Source organism: Zeugodacus cucurbitae, chromosome 3 (genome assembly GCF_028554725.1).
Source record: "Zeugodacus cucurbitae isolate PBARC_wt_2022May chromosome 3, idZeuCucr1.2, whole genome shotgun sequence".
Lineage (NCBI taxonomy): Eukaryota > Metazoa > Arthropoda > Insecta > Diptera > Tephritidae > Zeugodacus > Zeugodacus cucurbitae.
This window is the reverse complement of record NC_071668.1, coordinates 23630113-23655726: the sequence shown is the minus strand read 5'-3', so window position 1 is coordinate 23655726 and position 25614 is coordinate 23630113. Positions and strand designations below refer to the sequence as shown.

The following is a 25614-nucleotide window of genomic DNA, read 5'->3' as shown; positions in this document are numbered from 1 at the left end:
TGATCGCTGTCATTTTTTGTGACTCCATTTTTGTTGAGCTTGTGCAGAAAAATGAACAAATACATACAACAGCAACAACAACAACAACAACACATATGTATGTGTCATTCATTGTATGTGCCACAAAGCGCTGCACAATGCATACAATTTTGTTGTTGTAATTCTTCTTGACTTTTATTTACCCACATTCGTTGTTGTTGTTGTTGCTGATTTTTTTTTGGTTGTTTTGTTTACTTAACAGCCGCTCGTAGGCAATTCTGTGGTTTTGCATATTAAAATGTTTGCTGACATTTTGTTGTCGCTGTCGTTTTTGTTGTTGTAATACTTATTTTTTTCATTCCTGTGACATCATTCTGCTGCTTTCATACGGTTACGGTCCACCGACCGGCTGATGAGTTGTCCCTAACCAAACACATTGGAATGCATAATTTCTCCGTATGCTGCTGCTGTGGAACAAAATATGTCGTCGTCTCAGTTTACAGTGTTTCGTGGCAAGAGTCACGGGATTTAATTAATAAAACATATATCATTATTAATGGTTGTGGGTAAAAGACAAAATTTTAAGGAGGTGAATGAGTTATTTGTTATAAAAAGCCATTTTATATCTTCTTCAACGGTCTAAGCTAATGAAAAGTGACCCATATACCTTTAATTTAACTTCTGTGAAGCTTTACAGTGTCCGTATAGATATGAAAATATAGAGATCCATTGTATGATTTAGACTAAACATTAAAAAATATTTGAGTCACGAAGAACAAAAAATTATAGCATACCTTTAGGGTTCACACTGACAAAAGTAGCATTCTATTCTATGTTCATATTAGACAAATCTTTATGACAAATCCAACATACTCTAAGAGTATACAGTATATTAAATAGCAATAAAGATTTGGTAAGAACTTAAGCACCTAACATCTGTCCTAATCCATCGTCCGTGGGCCGAAATGTAGGCAACATTTTTCGATTTAGTCGAACAATAAGAGAATAAATAAGAATCTTGTGGATAAGTCTAATGCTAAACCAGAAACCTTTCCTTAAAAAACTAAATAAAACAATGTTAGAAATTATGACGGAAAACAGAACTGATGGAATACCCAACCGAACGTGTCATTTGGAATAATCTCGAAGTCAATTAAATTCTTTTCAATTTTATATACAAATCAACTCCGAGCAAAAGCAAATCTCTATCTTTTCTGATTAAAACCACTGTCATACAAATCTTATTTAATGCTGACTCCACCTTGTCCAAACGGGTGCTGTTTATTTTATGCGAATCTCTCTTTTGAACCATTTACTTGTGCAATTTATGTTTTCTTTGCTTGTCAAAATTTAAATTTTATATTTTTTTGGTGAACAATGTGACCCCGAAAGCCAAATAAAGTAAACGATTAAATGCTGATCTTGTGGGGTTAACTGAAAGTATGAAATATGTCTTTGAGATTGCGGTTTTTCAGCACTGTTTTGTAAAGCTTCCGTTTGCACTAGCACATGAAGAGCTTAAATGAAATTATTTTCGGAGAATTAACTGTACAGAAAGAGATTATAATAAAATTTAAAGATATTGATATCTTACAACTTTTAGATATCACTGAAATTCATATAAATTCATTAAAATTCAAATTTCTCCTCTTCCACCAGGTACCCGAGGATGTAGCAGTCGGATTTGTTGTCGGTTCGGTGAGTCCCAACGAACGTATCGATCAGCAGAATATGATCGACGGTAACAGCGATCTCTTCGTCACGTACACACTCACATCTTTGGTGAAGGATGTGATCGAAGGCGCATTCGATATCGATCGCCACACCGGTTCGTTGGTGGTTGCACGTCAGCTGGATCGTGAAGTTCAGTCCGAATTTCGTTTGGAAATACGTGCTTTGGACACAAGCGCTAGCAACAATCCACAGAGTAGCGCCATTACGGTCAAAGTAGAAATCGCCGATGTCAATGACAATCCGCCAAGATGGTTGAGCGACCCTATCGAGCTAAAAATTAGTGAAGCCACCGATGTCGGCGCTATAATCTACAATTTTAGCGCAACCGATGCGGATACGGGCAGCAACAGCAATCTGCAATATAAATTGCTCAGTTATACACCGATGAGTACCATTACGATCGGTGACACTTCCAACGAACAGACATCGGCTGAACGCAAGGAGGCCGAACCGATTTTCAGTGTCGACGCGCTGACAGGCGCCTTAACGTTGCTCGCCCCACTCGACTACGAGTCCACGCACCAGTATACGCTCATCGTTGAGGCTATGGATCAATCTTCGAATGTTAGCGCACGTCTACGCACCAAAGTCACCACTATTTTGCAGGTGACAGATGTCAATGACAATGCACCACAATTTGTGTCGCCTGTCGCCAGCAGCGCTACAGCCGCCGATCAACGCTTCCACACGCCACCAGTGGCCACTGTGCGAGTCAGCGATGCGTTACGCATTGGCGAAACTGTCGCGCACATCGTGGCGATCGATAAAGATGCCGGCGCAAATGGCGAGATCACTTACGCCATTGTGAGTGGCAATGAGGCTGGACACTTTCGCATGAACACGCAGACAGGATACATTGAGTTGGCCAAGCAACTGCCGCCGACAACCACAAACGGTGTTGGTGATATGCCAGAGGCGCAAAGAAATCGTTACAATTTGGTGGTAAGCGCTAGTGATCACGGCACACCAACAGCGCGGCAATCGCAATTGAAGCTACAGATTTTGGTGCAAGGCACCAACAGCAATCCACCACGCTTCCATCAATCCGTCTACTATGCAAATATATCGGAAAATGCAGCTCCTGGTACTTTTGTGCTGCAAGTGGCGGCGAAGTCCTTCAATGGCGGCGACAGTGGTGAGTTTTATTTTATATTTCTGAATTTTTAATTCGTATTCGAGTGAGTCGATGAACTAATCTAGGCATTACTTTGAATTATTTGGGGAAAGTTATGCCAAATAATACCGTTGGCAATTGTGTGTTGAAATCTCCTGAGAAATTAGGAGCTAGTCTAACGAATGTTATTCCTTATGAAAGATTTTCGTAATTCCAAAGATTTCTTGAGAAATTTTTTGAAATTCAGTTTAACTTCCCTAACTCGAGTCACCATAATCCACAAAAAACTTCGAGTTAGAGAGACTTCGAGTTATGGAAAGTAATTTGTATGAAATTTGAATCTATTGCCAATTCAATTGTTTGAGTTATGGAGTACTTCGAGTTAAAGAAGTTCAAGTTATGGAAGTTCAATTGTATGCCCTAAAAAACGAAGGACGAAAACTTCGCTACTTAGTCATTTGAGTCGAAAGACCAAATAGTTAAAAGCGGATCGGGTTGCACCATATACTACTCACTTCAAATCAAGAGTTTAAGGAGAATTTGTAATAGGTCTCTAGCCAACCATAAGATCTAAGAAGTATTGTTAAATTTTATATGAGTTTGAGTAGGACCTTGAGCCAATGACACCAACTTGTCCATCGGCTGAATGTTATAGAAAATATTGATGAACTCAAGGGTCTGAGGAAGGGTATGTCTTATCTCTTAAGAAGAAAATAATGAAGTGGTCGCCGAGTTGTATTATTAAAGGTCACTACCACGAACCTGAACTTCGATTTAGAATTTTATATACCTTAGAGTATACTTTTATATATTTTTCAACAAATATCATTTGATAGGACCAAGAAATATGTGGAAATATAGCTTAACGATGTAAGCGGCAATTATATATGTTTGCATATTAGGGTCGTCCTTAACTATATGAAGGAAACTTTTTTATATACGACACCTTATACTCTAATCCTATATATGTATATACAGTTTAGTTTAAGATATTTAAGAGTGTCATAGCAATATTTACTAAAAGACCAGAGTCGAATCTCGAGTTCTTAAAGTATAATTTTAGGTTAGTTGGAACAATTATCTTCTAAATAACTCATGCTTACTTTTAACGAAAGTAGTCGAATAGTCTAAACATTTTCAAAGTATTACCTTCAAACAAGCAAGAGACAAAGGAATTGAAGAGTCGGGAAGGGAAAGTTGACGTTGAGGCTATCGTGAATTTTTTCTGTGACACCATAAAACATTTGGTCTGATTACTATGTATCAAGCCGACACAAATGGTGTGATTCTTTAGAATCGTTTATTTCAACTAAGGATACCATAAGACAGCATTCCAAAAATTTAAAACCATTTCAACGTGAAAAGATTTTGGTTATTTCTTGAAAATTTTTTTTATTTTTTTCATTACTTATTCAACCAAACATGGTTTAAAAATGTGCACATTTGCGCACAACTTTGGCAGTGACAGTGTCAGCGTTAACAGTAGCAGGCAGCAGCAACAACAAGAAAAGCAATAATGTGTGCAACAGCTGACAACCTGTTCTGGCATATTTCGCGATAAATTGCGCAACTTTCGACAATTGATAAAATATTGTGCCATTGTTTGCAGCAAGCCTTCTATGTAACTACTACGTGCCTTCGCTTGCCACATGCAACAGCCGCTATATACATAACCACGAGCATGACAGTCAAATATAAACGCTTTGTGGACACAAATGAGCGCAAAATACCAGCGCTCGACGCTTTCAAAAGTCATTGCCAGCCGGCCAGCACTGTCAGTAGTCGCACTGACCGTCAGTGACAAAATGATGGTGGAACGTGACTGCGGTGACAAAAAATTGACAGTCAAGTGCGAATGCGACGCAATAAATCCACAAATATATATGCAAATGGGAAAGAGTAGAAAATAAAGCGGCTACTTGAGCACTGCACCAGTAAGGACTACTTACGGGAATTAGTGTAGATTAGTAGAAACTTACTTCTTAATATTTGAGAAGTCTTAAAAACTTTCCGCTATAAATTCGGTGCTCATAGAAGTATGCAATTTGCAGCTGCTGCCACACTCTACCGCTTTGCCACATCTCTCAACTCCACTCTCCGCTCTTACATATATACTCGTATAGCGAAGTATATAATTCTAGCTTTTGGCCGCACACTTTGTGTGGGTTTTTGCAATCTGCGTGTAAGCGCCAAGTGCCTAGCGGACCCGTTTGTTGGCATTCCCATTACAATTTCCATTTATTTCATTTATACCCGCCGCTCGTACCCAGCGCCGACCGCCACGGCTGGTCATTTGCTGTGTGATGTCCGCGCTCAGCGTCCAATTCCATTTACGCAACTCTGCCGTTACTCTGCCACTGTTGCCAACGACAGTTCGGTGGTAATGGGCTGCTACTAACCACTTCTTGTTGTTATTATTGTTATTGTTGGTATTCTTAGTTTGCCTGCCGCCGCTGCATCTGCCATCGCATTGACTATGTTGCTAAATTTATGGCCGCCACTGTTAAATTAAGTAGAGGACGGTTTCCTTTGATTTTTTATTTGCATTCAGTTTATGGCATTCATTTTATATGTATATGCTGTCGTCCCTGCATTGCGGCACTCAGCGACAAAACAACAGTCTGTTATGCATTTACATACAGATATTCTCTATAGATGTTAATATGTTTGTTGCCAATTCGTTGTTGGTTTCCTTGGTTGCATTGTGTTTGTCGCTGTGCTCTTTGCTGTTTGTTTGTTGCTGTTGCTTTTGCTAGTGCACTGTTGTTGCAGCATTGTTGTTGTAGCTTGTTTTTAATTACATGTTTTACTCTCAAGGACATGTTATCATTTATTTTAGTATTAATTAAAACTAAACGATTTATCGATTTATCGTTTGGGTACAATACGCGTTGATAGGACCACAGCGACTTGAGCAAGTTGAGTGAGTTGAGTGAGTAATGGTAGTTGCAAAAGTGCAAATAACAACAACAGTAACATTGAGTAATCAACAATCGAAATTCGCCATTTTTAGTAACAAAAAATCAACAAAAACTTCGGAGAAGGTCCTCTAGTTGCATTATGAAAAGTTTCCGAATGTGTTAAAAGAAAAGGCATGGGAATACAAACAGGACCCATATAACAAAGAAGAAAGACCTAACGCCAACGTAAAAGAAAAATCACTTTTCCTAGTAAGAAATATCGTTCGGCTCAGCCGTAATATGGATCTTAGATGTAATTTCATTGAAATCGATCGCCTCTTCGAGAATTTGCTGAGTTTATAAACCTCTCGAAACCCAGAGATGTCTTATTCTCTAATGTATAACTGTTACTTCAAAAATTCAAGATCCTGTCTATATATTCTTTACCTAAAACGCCATAAAAAACTAAGTCACTTTATGCTGAACACCACAGAATTTTTTATTAAAAAACAATCCGTTTTGAAACACTTTTTATTTGTCTTCTACTAGACCGTTTGATCTTGAGGGCTTCAGTGCCTAGATTTTTATATAAACCCGAATATACTCCACAAGCACGAAGTCAACGCTAATAATAGATCTGATTATAGAAGCTGGAGTCGAGAGAATTCAAATTAGAGACAGAAACCGAAAACCACTTTCCATTGACCGTATTTACAAGTATTTTGACTTTCGAGAGTCTTCAAAAGAAGTTTACAACAGAGAATGGGAAATTTCATTTTTTCGTGTATCGTGTTTACAAACAAATAGACCTATAAACCCAGAGATGTCTTATTCTCTAATGTATAACTGTTACTTCAAAAATTCAAGATCCTGTCTATATATTCTTTACCTAAAACGCCATAAAAAACTAAGTCACTTTATGCTGAACACCACAGAATTTTTTATTAAAAAACAATCCGTTTTGAAACACTTTTTATTTGTCTTCTACTAGACCGTTTGATCTTGAGGGCTTCAGTGCCTAGATTTTTATATAAACCCGAATATACTCCACAAGCACGAAGTCAACGCTAATAATAGATCTGATTATAGAAGCTGGAGTCGAGAGAATTCAAATTAGAGACAGAAACCGAAAACCACTTTCCATTGACCGTATTTACAAGTATTTTGACTTTCGAGAGTCTTCAAAAGAAGTTTACAACAGAGAATGGGAAATTTCATTTTTTCGTGTATCGTGTTTACAAACAAATAGACCTATAAAGAATCACTGAGATATCGCTTACTTTAAGATATCGTTTCCCTTATATGCCTAGACCTTTCTATTACTACTACCTTTACTAGTAGTATTTCGATTATCCACCACTAAATATATATTTTTGTCTGTTCGAGTAGATAGAACTTTGGTTTCGGAAACAGTTGGTATGCGATCTCTTGTTGCATCCCGAATCGAACAATTGTGGCTGGAAATTATAAGTATTTAACTAACGGCAATTCTATGCAAGAAAGATATAATAATGTTTGATCTCTCTTACTAAATTACACACCTTTTTTTAATCGAAAAAAATATTTCAGAACACACAGAATCTGTTTACTACAAAAAATATTCCTTCCAAGACCCAAAAGCTAACTTGATCATACTGCAATGCGAATCACTCAAAAGTCAAACGCTGACCTTTAATGACTGCCTTTAATCGCAACTTAATCTGTGCACTGAGTGCTGAGTGAAATGAATGCATTAATTTAAAGTTTTCCGAACGTAGTTCACTTGTTCGCGCTTCCGCAATCAGTGATTTTGATTGACATGACAAAACTGTCAAAGATCAGCAATCACTTGGTGATTGTCAGCAACTTGGCTGTTGGCAGACTCATCACAGCCACGACATAAGACCAATCAAGTGAATGCTACCAACTTAAAGCACAAATACAACGGCTGGCAACTCGCGCGAATATGCAAACTACAATTAACGGTTAATGTAATTTCCTTGAAAATATTTTCTCAGACTCACATGTAACACACACACTCTTGCCAGTATTTATCCACTCACACTGTCATTGGTTTTCTTTTTTGCAGGCAATCTCAGCTACGAGATACCAACAGGTGTCGCCGATAATCACTTCCACGTTGATCGGCAGCGCGGCATTGTCACCACACGCGGACAATTCGATCGCGAAACAAAAGCGCGCTACACGATACCGATCTACGTATATGACACCAATAATATCGCCACCACAACGGCGGCTACCTCAGCGGCAAGTACCAACACGATTGGTGCGCTCACAGGCAGCAGTACGACGGCGGCAACCGCGCCATTGGCAGCGACAGCTGCGGCATCAAGTGGACAATTTGATATTGCGACAATAATCATCACAATCAGCGACGTTAATGATCATGCGCCCGAGTTTCGTCCCGGCGCTTGCTATGCACTCTCCGTGCCGGAAAACAACGAATTCGCCGTCATACATACAGTGGTGGCCACCGATCTCGATGAGGGCGCAAATGGCGAGATCTTCTACAGCATTGTCGGTGAGTTGGTTATTTTGAATGGAATATTAGTGGCAAATATCAAATAAGTTTAATACTCAAATAACGCAAGCATCAAAGCTAAGCTTGGTTGCTGTCTCTAACACGCCTCGCATTCATTTTGCATTATTTTCTTTTTTCTTCTTCTTCCGTCTTCAGGTGGCAATATCGGCAATAAGTTCAGCATCGATGTGCAAACTGGCGAGTTGACAGCGCGTTGTCTCGATCGTGAACAGCACTCGCGTTACCTGTTACAGATCCAGGCTCAAGATCGTGGCACGCCCAACACTTACCAGGGTCACTGCAACATCACCGTCGTTGTGGAGGATCATAATGACAACGATCCGCGCTTTGAGCAAACGAAATATGTGGCGAATATCGCCGAGAGTGCGGCGATCGGCGCAAGTGTGTTGCGCGTAAAAGCGACGGACGCTGATTTGGGTATCAATGCGCGTTTGGTCTACTCGCTGGCTAATGAGACACAATGGTTATTTGCGATTGACAGCAAAACGGGCATCATCACAACAGTGGGGTAAGTGTTGGCGCATAAACAATACCTTTTTTGCAGTTAATATAGTATTTATGTTATATAAAATAGAACTTTGAAAAATATAGCCCAGCTTTTGATAAGCTTTGGTTGATAAATTGGTGGAACAGCTAACAGAATTGGTTAGTATCCATTGTCCACAAGAGTATAATCTTTTCAGGGGTCCCAAAAATTCCGATGTATTAAATCTAAGGTAATAATACGGTATTGCTTATAACACACGAGCATCCAGCTCAAGGAAAACTTAGAAAGAACCAAAAAAAGGAATGATTAATAAGAGGGAATGTTTCAGGTTCAGCTGTGGAACTTGATTGGGAAGTTCCACATACATATTTCTTAGATTATAATAAATAATGCAGAACTGGGAAGAATTCCAATAAGATTAAAATTCCTTCATGTAATAAAAGTTAATATATTGTCTACTCTGATCGGCGGAGTAGAAAAAATAGAGGTTTGAGGTGGACTTAATCTAGGATAGTTTTCCTACAGAAGCTACTGAACTCATCAACCATAAATTACTTGGTATGTTTTTGAGAATGTTCTCTCAATAACTTTTCAAAATTTTTGCAATATTGAAGAGATGTACAATAATCGGGAGTATCATGAAAACCAATTTATAGTCAAAGTCAGTCAGAGTATTGCTGTCTATATGAATATGTTCCACTTACATTCCACAAACAAAAATTACTCACACATCAATTAATCTAGGTTACAATAGTCCTTATTTAGCTGAGGTATGTCTGTAATCTAGTTGAATATTGAGAAAAGTCGCGCTTTGCGCTGGGAATTACGCGTCCATGTTACCATTTATACAAATGCAATCCGCTGTCATGTACACATTTTTTATCGTCGCTTTTCTTGCCGACGTACTTTATCCGCTGCCGCAGCGACAAAGCGCGGCACCTCACCTCCTCGTACATATTTGACTATCGCCGAAGACGACGAGCACTTTGATTGTCGGCTATAATGAACCTTTTATCCTCAAAGTGGCCAGCCACAAAAGAATCGCACAATAACTGACGAATAACAAACAATTCGTGATGTTTTTGCCATTTTGCTGTAGAAAATGGCAGAAAAAACTGAGAATCAAAACACTGACAGCAGCACAAGACAACTGGGGAATGGGCTGACGAACTTGTGAGAAAGGGCAAATGATTGGATGTAGTCTATAAGATGCATTGTTGCTTTTGTTGTTGATGTGTTTTTTGTTGCTGCCGCTGTTGTTACAATTGCTGTCGTTGCAGCTGCCACTGTTGCGCGCAATTTATTTCGAGCCATCACGCGCCACAGCCAACCAATAAGCACGCTGCCAGATTTACCATTGGCACTGAAGCTTGGTTGCCGCTAGTGACCAAGAAGGCTGAGGGGTTTATTTGACGTTGTTGACCCTCAGAAGTTAGTACAAGCTAGTTAAATGTTTGACGAATTTATTCTAAAGAATTGAAAAGCGAACTGAAAGTTTTGTATTTTATGAGAAAAAAGTTGGGGAACCACTTACTTTTTCAATTAATTATTTATTTTTGTCAATTAATACATTTTCTGCAAAATTTATATATATTATTTTTTAAATCTTCCCTAACTAAGCTAACATCTCTCACACTCTCTTTCCTTCTAATTCTTCCAGCCCGCTAGACCGCGAACGCCAGAGTGTGTACAACTTTTTGGTAGTCGCCACCGATGGTGGTCGTTATAGCGCTCGTTCCGCGCAGGTGCCTGTCCAAATCGTGGTCGACGATGTAAACGACAATCGCCCGGTCTTCGAGCGTTACCCATTTCGTGCACAAGTGCCGGCGCTTATACAACCGGGCCAAATGCTGCTGCAAGTCAGCGCCACCGACGTCGATGCCGGTATCAACGGTGAAATACTCTACTCACTGGGCAACAACGCCGATGCGGCGACACGCAATAAATTCCGCATTAATCCCAGCACTGGCGTGGTGAGCGCCACACAGAGTTTGGCCAGCGAGTCGGGCCGCCTGCTGCACATCGAAGTGGTGGCACGCGACAAAGGTAACCCGGCGCGCACGGCACTCGGCCTTATAGAGTTGCGCGTCGGTGACATGGCAGCCGGCGCACCGGTATTGCGTTTTCAAAACGACACTTATCGCTTGAAGTTGCGCGAGAATACGGCGGCGGATGTGCGTGTGCTGCAAGTGTCGGCGGTGCGTAGCGATGGACGTCGCCAGCAGATCTACTATTCCATTGGCGCAGGCAATGAGGATGGCGCATTCAACATCGACGCCAACACCGGCGAGATAAAAGTCGCCAATGCTGCGTATCTGGACTATGAGCGTTTTGTGGGCACAGCATACGAGACGGCTGCCGCAGGTGCAGGCGGCACATATCGCGGACGCGCAATGTACTATGATGGAGATGCAGAGCTGAGCGCAAGTTTGGAGAATGTAACCAACATTATGGGTGACGAGCAAATCGCTGATAGCCAACAGTTGAGTCGCAATCAACGCGAACTACAAATGTCGACCAACATTGAAAATATGCAATACACCGCACAACCGCATGAATTACGCCTGGTACTCGTCGCACGCACCGACGCAACACCACACCTCTATGCCTATGCGGAGTTAATCATCGAACTGGAAGACGAGAACGACAATAGTCCGCACTTCACGCAATCCCAATACAGCAAATCGGTGTGGGAGGGCAACAACAAGGGCACGTTTGTGGTGCAGGTGCAAGCATTCGATGCGGACGCTGGCGCAAATGCGCGCATTCTCTATCACATCGTCGATGGCAATCACGATAATGCGTTCGTCATTGAGCCCGCCTTCAGTGGCATTGTGAAGACGAATATTGTGTTGGATCGCGAAATCCGTGACATGTACAAGCTAAAGGTGATCGCCACGGACGAAGGGGTGCCACAGATGACGGGCACGGCAACGATACGCGTACACATTGTGGATGTGAACGACAATCAACCGACTTTTCCGCCGCACAGTGTGATTAGCGTGAGCGAAGGTGAGTACACATATACCTCTACATTTATATACACTTTGAGTCAACTAGTTCTACGCAACAATGAAGGTGTGCACCGAAAGGTTGTTGTTATGCCTTGCCGTGCTGTAATCGCGGAATTATGGAATTTTAATTTGAAGCGCGGTCACTAGGGACAAGGCGTCGGTGAAATCTGACGTGTGTTGTGCGCGCAATAAACGAGTATACGTACTTAATTGAACTACAACTATTTTAAACATTTTCTAAATTAATCCGGAGGGGCTTACGCAAGCCTACTGAAATGCGCCCTTCATTCGTTTATAGTTTCTCAATTATAATCAAAATAAAAAAAAAAATTTCTACCAATTTGGCTCAATCTTTATCTCATAAATTTTCTTGCTTTTCCGCATTTTTATCATCCCACTATATAGGCACCGAATTGGGTACAGTCATCACCACAGTATCAGCGAACGATGTCGATACCTACCCGGCGCTTACTTACCGCTTCGGCGGCGATCTGCCCGACACCCAACAGTACATGAATAAACCGCTCTTCGCACTCGATCGCTACAGCGGTAAGGTGACACTACGACGCCATCTCGACTATGAGGATCAACAAGAGCATCAATTGGAAATCATCGCCTCAGATGCGGCACATGAGGTGCGCACAACGCTAACAGTGCGTGTTAGTGATGAGAACGACAACGCACCCATATTCGACGCGCAACTGCCGCCTGCTTATGCCGCCACGCTACCCGATCAGCAAGTGATCAGTTCAGCCGCCGCTGCAGCAGACATTGAGTTGGTTATGGTCAATGCTACAGATGCGGATGCTGAAGGTCGCAATTCCGAGATACATTACAGCATCGAACCGCCATTGCGTGGTTTCACCATCAACGAACAGAGCGGTGCGGTATTTGTGAATATGACACGCCTTGGCGCTATAGCCAATGATCTGTATGTGATGATCACAGCACAGGATGGCGGCGTTATGCCGTTGAAAAGTTCAACAGTTCTACGCGTGCGCGCCAGTAAGGGCAACAGCGGACGCGTGCAATTTCTACAAACGCAATATCGCGCACAAATCAATGAAGCCGCGCCACTTGGAACGGTGGTCCTACGCCTTAGCCAAGATGTGCTCAATGCGCATGCAGACCGCGCTGCTGGTACGTTGTTATTCAAAATAGTCTCCGGCAATGAGGACGCCGCTTTTGAAGTGTATCAATCGAGCGCAATTATACTTGTGAAGCCACTTGATCGCGAACGCAGCGACATCTATAAGTTGCGCTTGGTGGTTAGTGACGCGCATGCTTCATCGCAACAATTGCTGGCGCAAGCAGCAGACAATTCGAGCACAGCAATTAATGTATTTGTCACAGTGGAGGACGCCAATGACAATGCACCGAAATTCGCCACCGACGTTAAGTACGAGGCTGAGGTGAGCGAACTTGCACCACTGCGTCATTCCATCGCCAAACTGGTGGCCACCGATGCCGACCTGGAGAATACGCCCAACTCGGAGGTGGTGTACGATATAACGTCTGGCAATGACGAGGGCATGTTCACCATCGACCTCGTGTCCGGTGTGTTGTTCGTGAACAACAAATTAGACTTTGACACTGGCGAAATGAGCTATGCGTTGGTGATACGTGCCTGCGACAGTGCACCCGAGCCGCTATGCAGCCTGCAACCGTTCCGTTTGACGTTGCGCGATGAAAACGATAATGTGCCGCGTTTTCCAGTCACCGAGTATGTTGAGTTTGTGGGTGAAAATGAGCCGGTCGGCACTAGCGTGTTTACAGCTCGTGCAACCGATTTGGATCGCGGCGCTTATGGTCGCCTCAACTATACCGTCGATCACGAGGCTGTTGGATTGGATGATGTCTCTTGGAAGCTGTTCCGTGTCGACCCGCATACGGGCATTGTCACCTCGAATGCGGTGTTTGACTATGAGCAGCGACACCGCTACGACTTTGTGCTGCGCGCCACAGATAGCGGTGGCAAGTCGGCACGGGTTAAAGTTCGCATTGAAATCGAATCAAAAGACGAATTCGCACCACAATTCACAGAGCGCACCTATCGCTTTGTGATGCCATCGCCGTCAACGGGCTACCTGCCGTTGGGCTATGTTGTGGGCCAAGTGACGGCGACCGATCGCGATAAGGGAACTGATGGACGTATTGTTTACCAATTAAGTTCTCAGCATGCCTACTTCAAGGTGAACCGCACGAATGGCGCGGTGGTGATCAAAAAGAAAGTCGACGACAATTTCGATGATGGACGTGATATCAGCCTGGTGATTGCCGCCAGCTCGGGCAGACAGGGCTCACTAACCAACATGACTGTTGTGGAAATCTCCTTGGATCCGCTAGCCAGCCTTGGTACAAATATGGCAAGTAATGGTGCTGCCAGTGGCAGCAGTGGTGTTGCCGATTGGCTGGTAGGACTGATAGTCGCGGTGTTGTTGGTGCTTTGTGCGGTTGCTGGCATTTTCCTATTCGTGCGCATGCGTAGTCGCAAACCACGGAATGTGACAAAGCCGCACTTAAGCACAGAGACAGTAGGTGCCTCGAATAGTTACGTCGATCCGAGCGCTTTTGATACAATACCAATTAGAGGTGGCGTAAATGCCGGACTAGCTGGTAGCAGTGGTAGCACTGGTGTGGCCTCCGCTGGTGCAGGACAATTTGCGCCACCCAAATATGATGAGATACCGCCTTATGGCGCACATGCTGCAAGCTCCAACTCAGGTGCGGCGACAACATCCGAACTCTCCGGGTCCGAGCAATCGGGTTCGAGTGGACGCGGTTCGGCCGAGGATGATGGCGAAGATGAAGAGATACGCATGATCAACGAAGGGCCACTACATCATCGCAACGGCGCGGGTGGTGTTAACGGTGAGGATGGACGCATGTCCGATATCTCGGTACAGAATACGCAGGAATACTTAGCACGTCTGGGCATTGTGGATCGTGAAGCGAATGCCACAGGCGCTGCTTCGAACTCATCGCATCGTTGCTCAGACGGTATGGGTGGTTCGCAGAAAGACACTCATCTCCATCATCCACTGCAGATGCATATGTACGATGAAGATCCCGCCGCACAAACAGACATCACCAACCTCATCTATGCGAAACTGAATGACGTAGCTGGTGCCGCTTCAGATCGCGCAAGTAGCGCAGACGAAGCTGCCACTAACGCAGGTAGTGTGGGCGTGGCTGTCGATCGCGTAATCAACTTCACCAACGTACCCGTCGGTCATGTGCCCAATGTCGGGCATCCCGCAAATGTTGGTCCACCCATGAACGGTTCACTCAGCTCCATCGTACACAGCGAGGAAGAGCTCACTGGCAGCTACAACTGGGATTATCTGCTCGACTGGGGGCCACAATATCAACCGTTGGCGCATGTCTTCTCCGAAATTGCTCGCCTCAAAGACGACAATATGTCTGTGCATAGCGGCAATAGCGGTGCCTCGTCCAGCGCGAAAAGTAAACAGTCGCAAGCGCATTCCATCGGCACCGTAAAGACACACATACCACCGCCATTACTAACGAATGTAGCGCCGCGCGCCATCAATATGGCAGTGCTCTCGGGCGCAGGCGTGGGTGTACGACTGCCACAAGCGGCGCAGCATCACATAGCCACAACATCATTAGGCGGTCCAGCGACGGGTGGTGGTCAAGTGAACGCCAGCGGTCAGTACATGGCGCCACGTTCGCCCATCAGTCACGATACACCAGGTGGCTTCAGCACGTCCAGTGCGATGTCGCCTTCCTTCTCGCCATCACTCTCACCGCTCGCCACACGCTCACCATCGATATCACCGCTCGGTGGTGTGACGACCGGTCATCATTTGGTATCGCTGCCGCGACATGCGCCTCAGCCGACGCAGCGTGGCAAGAATACAATGTTGGTGGAACAGGAAATGCGCGTGCGTATGTGATGAAAGAGCGCAAACCCGGTGGGGGCTTGAATTTCAAACAGTTAAATACTACACGTTTATACATAGAGCAAACAACAAAGTGATCATTAGTTTTGTAGGCTGAACTTTAAATGATATTCGTAGTAAGTGTATACAATACAAGTTAGTTGCGTTAAGTAGACAAACGTTTACAATACCGTTTCCGTAATAAAGGAAAAAAAATCCGAATTAGTTAAACAAAGAGTACTTTGGAGTTTGGTGAGTTGTTGGTGTTTAACAAACTATTTCTCTTTTTGTATTGTGCTGAACTTTCGAACTGACCTACTATACTCACCACTCTCGGCTGTGGTATTAAGCATTTTAGCCTTAACTAGCAAGTAAATCTAGCTTTTAAGCACCTGTACAGCTTAGTTAGTTAACACATTTAGTCTAATGAAATATGTTACCATGATTGCCATTATGTTTTAAGTGGTTAAGTTTATACACACACATTCATACATCATCGTTCAACAGAATTACCCACCCTATCCACCACATTCATATGTACTATATATGCCCACCAGAAATTACAACAACATTACCCATACTTATATAAATTAGTTTTAAAAATTATAATACTCAACACACACACATGCATATGACTGTAATTGTTAAGGTCACCACCACCAAAACTCACCACACATCCGCAAAGCCCGTACACAGCGAAAAAAAATGCATAGAAATTTGTAAATAATTATGAAAATAAAGATTACAAAGCCAACAAAGACTCTTTATAGATTTATAGAATGCCTAGTTGAAGTCGCATCAGCACAAAAACCATAACAAATTAACAACAAAAACAACACAAAAAGCCATAAAATTTAAGCATTTAATTAAAGTAATTAATTTATATCAAGTATATATATATATATATATATTAGCTCTTAATTATAACTGTATATGCATTTTTCAAATTTGCCTAGCCTAATTTATTTATAACGTACGAAAGAGCGCAAGTGCACTTAGCAATCTAATTACATATAAATAATATTTATTTATATAATCTTAGTTGCATATCGTTTTAAGGGAACCACAAGAAATCTTCCATTGCATAACTTAAGTACACAGTAAAAAAATATTTAGCATTAAGCAGTTCTTCCATTGTATTTTAATGTATTTTAGCATATTGTACAAATAAAAAAATCACGAAATTCGTATTTTTTTGCGTATCTGCGTTTGAGTGCCTTAAATATAAATAAATTGTGTGAGTGTTTGAATGCCAAGTGAACTGTTAAGTATTTAGAAATGATATGAGTTACAGTAAAACTGACGAAATCGAAAGAATTGTATACAAGGCAATACATAAAATCAATTTTTTTATAAATAAAATATTTACACACAACAAAAATTTCAAAATTTTTCCAAATTTTTTTTTCAATTTTGTTTTTAAATTGTTTAGTCGTTTTTAGTTAGATAATATTTTTTTTTAATTTTTTTTATTTTTTTTTTATTTTTTTCCAATTTTTTCAAAATTCTGTTTTTGTGGTTTTAAATTTTTTTTATGATTTCTTTCTTTTTTCAAAACAAAAAAAAATTTCTCCAATTTTTTTTATTTAATTCTTTTTTTGTGGTTTTAAATTTTTTTTAATTTTACATTTTTTTAACATTAAAAAAAAAATAATTTCGAAAATTTTTTTATATAATTAAATTTTTTAAATTTTTTGTTCAAAATTTAAAATTTTTTTCAGTTTGTAATTTTTTTAGAGTTTGTTATATTTTTTTGTGTTTTATACTTTAAAAATTTCTTTCAAAAAATTCAGTTATCTGCTCTCTAAATGTCTGCCTGTAATTACTATTCGTAAAATTTAATATATTTTGCCCTTTGCCTTGATAATAGTAACAGCTTTGTATACAATCCGTGTGGCCTTTATCTCTAAAAGCTTTTAATTTTTTTAGCATAAATATTTATACAATTAGAGCTATTTGTATGATTGTTGTAAAAAACTGTGTCTAGTTAAGCTTTTGGTAATTAACAACTTATATTAAGTCATTATTAAATATAATTTAGTATCAGCAAGAAATGCGAAAACGAACGAAATAATAAATTGTAAACATGTTTAAATTAAAAAAAAAAATTGTGGTTTTTATTTTAAAAAATATTTTATAGACGGTAAGTGGATTTTTACACAGGAAATAGACGCAGAATGCTGATGACCCAATATTACTTTAGAGAAATATGGTTTTACCCTATACATAATAAAGTTGAGATTTCAAAAGCCTATACTAAATCGGAAACAGCTCCTAAATATAGTAGCCACTTCGAAATATTCGTTTCGTAGCAATATTTAATAATAAGAAGATATCAAGATTTCAAGATAATGGCTCCCTATACTCAGATTTTCGCTCATGCTCAGGACACTGCTCACAAATACGACCAAAATTCACTTACAAAGTATGGAACAGCCGTGTATTGTAGGTAAACTGTTGAACTTATGATCCATTTTAAGCAATCCTTTTATCCATTGTTATATATTCTTCATTGTTTATATATTCCTGTAAGAACCTTGTAACCTTTACATACTAAAATCATCTCAAAATCTCAAACAAATATATTTTCCGACCGTCCGATTAAAAATGATTATCCCTAAAGAACATTGAGAGCTCTTGAGAAATACGATTAAAAAAGCTTACCTAAGACAATTCTTTCGAGAAAAGTTGGACCTAAAGTATTTATATCAGGATGTAGCCACCAAAGCTTGATAGCGAGACATTTCGGACATAACATCATAGATGATCGTAAAGATTCGGGATCATTAATCAGAATATTTATTTAGTAGTGGCAATAGGAAGCATAAAGATTGGTTTATTCTGCCATTTATTAAAGGTTCCATAAATCTCCTACCACGCAGTTTAAAAAAAACTGCTATAAAGTTAAAGCGATCATCGATTACTATCAATGTCTCAGCTTAAGATCTTAACGATATCTATCACTCAAGTATATAAACCAGTCCAAAAATTTAGCAATACAGAAACGGACAGGCCTTCCTCGGCTTCCTTCGGCGGGTACTGCATCGAACACTTTCAGAGCTGGAGTGTTTTCGTCCATTGGGAGAACATGACCTAGCCAGCGTAGCCGATGTCGTCGTATAATTCGTACAGCTCATCGTTCCATCGTCTGCGGTATTCGCCGTTGCCATTGTTCTGAGGACCATAAATTTTGCCCAAAATTTTCCTCTCGAAAACTCCTAGAGTCGTCTCATCTAATATTGACATCGTCCAAGCTTCAACGCCATACATCAGGACAGGAATGATAATCGACTTGTAGAATTTGATTTTGGTTCGTTGATAGAGGACTTTACTTTGACTGTGAACAGTGATGTGGGAGACAAGACGCGATTACGCTGACTGTTTGTTTGATGACAGGAGACTGTTTGTTTCGTCTTGTCCTCATTCACCTCCAGACCCATTCGCTTCGATTCCTAATCCAGGCGGGAAAAAGCAGAACTTGTTGCTTCCGATGATGATGAGGATGAGACACCCCCGTTTTGATGACGACCTCTGCAAACGTTTTAAAGAATTTAATATTATAGTCAAGAATTTAGTTTTATTATAAAGATAATGGCTTGCCATTATGTTTTTACAATGTTTTCGGGCTAGTTTCCGCTTCTTCGAATAAATACCTAATTTTATTAACCACTTTTTGCAGCTATTGAGACCGTATTTCAGCAATAACGTTGTCCCAGAGTAAGTAACACCCATTGTAGATTATCACCAGCTAACACCAAGGACTGATCTAACCTCTCAGATGATCTGTAGCCTCAAGGACTTAACTTAGTTCCATTAGGTTTGAGTCCAATCCAGTAATTACTCCGGTACAGATTTTCGTTGAATATACTAAAGAATACTTCCTATAACACAAAATAATGTTGGTGGTATTAAGGAACACTCTAGTAAACACATAACACACTCAAAGCATAGATCCTCGAAGGAAACGCAACAGCCGCAATTTGAAAACGAAAAAACCAAAAAACATTTAAAACTGCAAAACTACAAACCAACATGAAGGTAAAACCTTGACAGTCACGTGGGCCCAGCAGTGGGGTAAGGTATTCCGGCGAGTGGTTGTGGCACAACGTTGTTGTTGTTGTTGCCACACATTGGCTCAGCTAATTCTTGGATTGGCGAAGATTTGTAGAAGGCTACTAATATGCATTCGTATAAAGCAGATCAACGGCGCATCATGAAACCGAAAGCAACAACGAAAACAACAACCAAACAACCTCAGAATGCTGCAGTAACAACCATGAAACTCAGCAAGGGAGCGAATCAGTCAGCGAAACTAACAAATACGAATTGCCACTCGCCGCAGCAGCCAACCCAGCAAAAGCACAGCAACAACAATAAGAACAGAAACAGCAATGAAGCAAGTAAGCAACAATGGCAGCGTGCAACACCGCAACCAAAGCTGTGGCATTGTAATTTATAATGACCGTACTAGCACAGTGGCATTAAGACAAGATCGTTTATAAAAATTAAATGGATTGCAGGTAGAACGCCTTCATTAATTTTCAAGAGAATTCCGTGCACTCGACACCGTTGCTCTGCGGCGTGTTGTTGTTGTTATTGTTATTGCTGTTGTTGGTTGCAGCTTTGGTGGTTGCCATGCCTTCTGTTGTTGCATACATATGTACATGCCTGTGTATGTTGTTATGTACAGAACATCGGTGACTACATGTGTACTTATGTATATGTGAATGTATATGTATGCGGCAGCAGTATGTAAATGATATATGTATTTATCTACAAGTGTATTTATGTATATACATACATTCTGCAATTGCAAGGCTAATGCCTCAAGGAAATGCAACAAAGTGGGCGATAAATGAAATCTTCGAGAAAAAGTCGAAAAATGTTAAAGGCATCTGCGATCCACCGCATTGCAATGCAGTTTTAGCTTAATGACAATTTAACGTAATGACAATCACTCTTTGAACCTGGGATTCGAAATTTTCTAAAATACAAAAAAAAAAAGACTTGAACACGATTTTCGAATAAACTCTTGCAGGCAATTGCATACATCAGGGTGCATTTCTGCCATGAAATACTCTTTTAAAATTTTGGTTATGAAGAAATTCTATAGAGGCTATAGATCGGTATACAAGCCTATTTGAATATTAAATGAAGAAGGGCTTAGTGTTTCGAATAGTCGTAAATACTAGTTTTCTATAAGATACGAGATCGATGCCATAAAGATTACAAGTCGAAATACGGAGTACTACTTTTTTCTCAGATGCATAAATTGCATATTGTATACTGTACTCAGACTGCAGTGGCTGAACTAAATTTCACCACATATTTTTTCTAGAACTAACGAGTCGATTCCGCGATACCCAGATTTTACCCAAGCCAAGGGCTGTATTTTCAGCGATGTAAACCTCTTTGGATCGGTAAGGCATGGAGTTCTTTGTCGATCATATCTCCTACCCTAATATCATATCTCCTGCAACCTAAGTATACAATATCACCTTATAGTTTATGAAATTTTACATATACCGTTTCCATTATAATGGCTAATAAAGAGGTTTTCAATAAGGGCGCTACAAATTATGTTAAACCAAATCGGTTTGTGATATTTTTAATTCCTGTGAAAGTATATTTGATGCGATTATGTATGGAACTCGACTTTATTTGCGTGGCAATCACGGACTGAACCTAATTTTCGACGGTTTTCAAGCATAAATCAGTCGATTCTGGTGCAATTTCACGTTCGATACGAGGCGGCCAATTGACTGGACCATTTCGTGAGATAACACGTTCACCAACCTTGGTTTTCAATAAATCGATTGTTACATTCGACGTGTAGCTTGTGGGGCCTTCCTGTTGGTACCACATATTGTCCAAGTCCATATACGGGCCAAAAATATTCGGTCGGTTATCATTGAGCAGTAGTGATTCCCATTCACAGTTACGTGCCGGTCTTGATCATTATGGAAGAAGTCCGGCCCATAAATCGCACCAAACCATAATTTTTTCGGGATGCAATGCTGACTCATGGAGTACATGTGGATTGCTGCCTGACCAATAACTCATATTTTGCTTATTGACGAAGCCATTCAGGCAGAAAAGAGCCTCATCGCTACGAAGGACGTAATGCTCTCAAAGTTGAGGCCACTGACTCCGAATATCGGTAGTAAATTTTAATAATTTCAACACGTTCTTGGCTCATATATCTTCCCATGCTGAAAAGGCAAACCTTACTGAAGAAAACCGTTAAAAGAGCGGGAAAAAAATATGGCATCGTTCGCTGTGCTTATCGGTCTACTTTTGTAGCGCACCTATTGAAAACCCCTTTATATATCATTTTTTAAATTGTGCAGATAGATTTTGCTTTCATCGTTGACTATACCTTCCCATAGCTATTTATATAGACGTTTGCTAAGACTGCAAAAAATTAGCAATGACCATTGTAGGATATGTAGCACATTCATCCTAATGCTGAATATCTTAAACTAATAATTATAAAATGTGACTCTCTATACTTGTAATTTTATTGATACCTTTGACTCCGACTGAAATCGAAGTTTTTACCACCGCAGTTACAGGAACTTCTACTTATAAAGTTTATATATTCATTCAACTATAATGTGGAGCCACTGCCAATCCGATAAAGTCGCTGCGATTCTAAATATTTTGATGCAAATAATAATCTAGGAAACTTATTTCAAATTTCTCAATTTCACATTCTCAATTCTTGTGCTTATAAAACCTTTCATTAATTGGATTCTAGCTAATCAAACAAAAACAAACTACATATACCACTGCATTTTCAATCTTTCAAGTCCTTTGATTTTGTATGGAACAAATGCTACAGCAACCTTGTTATTTCTCGAAATTCAGCAACGATGTTGAAATGTGCAATTTTGAACTTTTGAACCCTCGCGCTTGTCTTTTTCTCTCCCTCTGCTCCTCTGTTTCGCTTGTGATAAGTAAACTCACCTTCTGCACAGTTTCCTCCGCAGCGGCCGGCTGAGTTGGTTGGACCTTAAAATTTCCGAGTGCCGCAATTTCATTTTAACAAACTGATTTTACCGCGCTGATATCAGCTGCGCACGTTTGCTTTGAGAAAGCGCCTGCAGAGGCGGCGTCGGCGTCGACTTTGACAATGGAGGTAGCAGTGTTGTTGGCCTTGCTGTTTGCGCTGCTAGTGTTGACAGCACGGCCAACACCTCCAGCGCTTCCATCGCCCGTTCCTCTCCTAACCATTCGGGGCTGCCGTGTTTTGGCTGGCTTGCTGTCCGCTTGGCATGGCCGGCACAAGTCAGCGCTCTTACTCGAGATGAATGATGGCGAACAAATTTTAAATGACATTCGCGTTGCATGCGACAAATTCTCTCGCTACTGCGACCACACTTTGCACCATAGCGAACGACAGCGGAGGCGACGGCTGAGTGTTATGACAACTACTGGCAATAAATGTGCCAATGTAGGTGTATGAAGTGACCCTCTAGGAAAGTGAAGTAGTTCCAAAAACATTGGGTTCATTCATCTACTGAATAATAAACTAACGTCTAAGGATCGTACAATTAATTTATCTAAGAATTATTTGTGTTATTTAAGACGAGAGATTTCTCTCTTCTAAGTCTTTTTACTCTCAGAGCCCCTTCCGGTCGTTTACCGGACGTAGACATCATCAAATGTCCTACAGCTTAGGATGGAGATGACAACTACCTTTATACAGTTATACGTACAATTCCACTTCGATTCTAAATAACATTATTGCCATGAATCTCTTGTTCCTGTACGTGTCGCTGATTCCTACTGGGCTTCCATGGCTTTCCCTCATTCATCCACATTGTAACCACGCCGTAAATTTCACCATGATTCTTCACTTGTCATTATTATCATGTACGTACCTTCATACGTGCTTCCTCAGTGTCTCATTCATTTATTTTTATCACTTGCCACTTCTTTCGGTTTAACCGAATTTCAACATTTTATTTATTGCTATTTTTTGTGTGACAGTCTACCATACAGTTCGCACTATCAGTTTCAGGAGATCACACAATTCCATGGAGCTGTTAAATTAAGAATGCCACAGCAAGTGAAATAAAATATAAGCGTTGATAAGCAGAGCGCAAAAGTTTTGAAAGAATTTTAATATAATAAATATTACAACTCGAGAAATCTTGTGTTTCAAATTCGTAATTTTGCAAGACAAGTTAATAAAGATTGCAAAGTATGGGAATTTTGGAAACAGATAAAGTACGTAATCATGCTTCACAAGAAATTCTAGAACTAGCATTAAAATCAGTAGAAATAAAAAACTTGATCTGGAATAATTCAATTCGCAGTTGGTCTCCTTTGGAGTCTGTATCGATTTATTGATCAGTCCAGGTACTAATATTTTCTGGGATGATCTGAATACCTATCTTTTATAAATTACACTACCACATCTATCCGGATCCACTACTATATTTGTTTTAACTGTAACTAGAGTTAAAAAAGCAGGTGAGGACCCCCTATTGCGAGTGACGACTGGAAGTAGAATAGACTCCAGTCGATTGAGTCCATTATATTTTAATTTGCAATTGTGTAACGCGACAAAATTCAAAAACTTCTAACGATTAAAATTTTTTTGCCGACCAAACGATTGAAAAGCATTCACAGTAGATGGTTGAGCGACTGATTGACACTCACAATAGCACCTGTAGTCGACAAGTAGTCGATTATCTACTGTCAGCCGTCGCTATAGGGGTGCTTGATCTTGTTTTGGAACACTACTTCATCGAGAAAACACTTGCAATGAACTCATAAGAAACTGATAAAAATGTGACTTGGGATCGAAGATCGTCACGTTAGCTTAATAAAGGCAGCAGAGACACCAAACATCTCCTGTGACCCAATGAAATAGACATTTGTTGATATTTTCGGTTTTGAAGTACTTAATATTAGACGCCTACCAAAAGATGTACCTGTTTTGGAGACCTCAGCCACCTTTTCCACAAAATGTGGTTCAATGTTACTTTTTCCTGACCCTTAATAGATTAAATAATCGTGAGAACAAAAGCCATTCTATTCATGTAAAGTTGAAGTTGAAATCCATATTTGGATATTATATTTAAATATGATTTCATTTAGATCTATCACATATGGAGGGGTGATATGAATATCTTAATGCTTCACCCAATTTGGTAAGAAGGTGGCCACGGATAATATGGTTCAGGTGGTGAGCAAAGTCCATAATTGATCTCGTTCGCTTTATCGCCTTAACATAAGGTGCAAAAACATATTATACCGAGCTTTATGTATCCAACCATAGTATTTGAAGACTTACTTTCCGATTCTTTAACATAAAATTGATTCTTGGAAAAGAAGTAATCCTATAAGCTCAGAAAACAGATTTTTATGAAAAACTACCTCGCTAGTTCATTTTTCCTAAATGCTAATCTCTCGTCTAGGTCCTGGCCCCCTTTAATACATACATACATATATAAATATGTATACTTCTGGGCATTTCTATATATATAAATATATATATATACATATAGGTTAATGTAAAAATATTTCATATGTAAGTTATCCAGAAAGTACACTCTGGTCTCTGCCGACCACTTGTCATGCGGTTGAGCGCTATGTAACGCCTCACCCCTCTACACTATACGTCACACTGTTATGCCGCATTGACGCAAGAATCGTGGCATTGGTAGCAATAAAACCTTCGACTTCAATTGTGGTAGCGCCAAAGAATTTATTGTGCTGTCCAATTGCTTGTCCCCCATGTTTTACGAGTATTTTTGGCTACGATGCGCCAATAGGCTAAGAAATAAAAAGACACCACAGCAACAACCAACAACAATAGACGCATTGCAACAAGTTGAACCGAAACGAATAGAATGCAGCCGGACACACGTAGTTAAATACTTCATAATACTTAAGAGTAAGAGTACGTGCAACAACGAGAATTAG

The 25614-nt window shown here is 40.4% G+C and overlaps 1 protein-coding gene across 1 annotated transcript in view; it reads left to right on the top strand.

Moving 5' to 3' along the window:
* LOC105214813 (protein dachsous) overlaps positions 1 to 16039 on the top strand; it is a 226728-nt gene extending 210689 nt beyond the window's left edge. Inside the window, exons 9-13 of the mRNA XM_011188472.3 lie at positions 1639 to 2848; positions 7796 to 8248; positions 8405 to 8777; positions 10417 to 11768; positions 12176 to 16039. Coding sequence (XP_011186774.2) covers positions 1639 to 2848; positions 7796 to 8248; positions 8405 to 8777; positions 10417 to 11768; positions 12176 to 15690 — 6903 coding nt within the window. The 3' untranslated portion in view covers positions 15691 to 16039. The remainder of the gene's footprint in view (positions 1 to 1638; positions 2849 to 7795; positions 8249 to 8404; positions 8778 to 10416; positions 11769 to 12175) is intronic.
* Positions 16040 to 25614: the final 9575 nt, after the last annotated feature.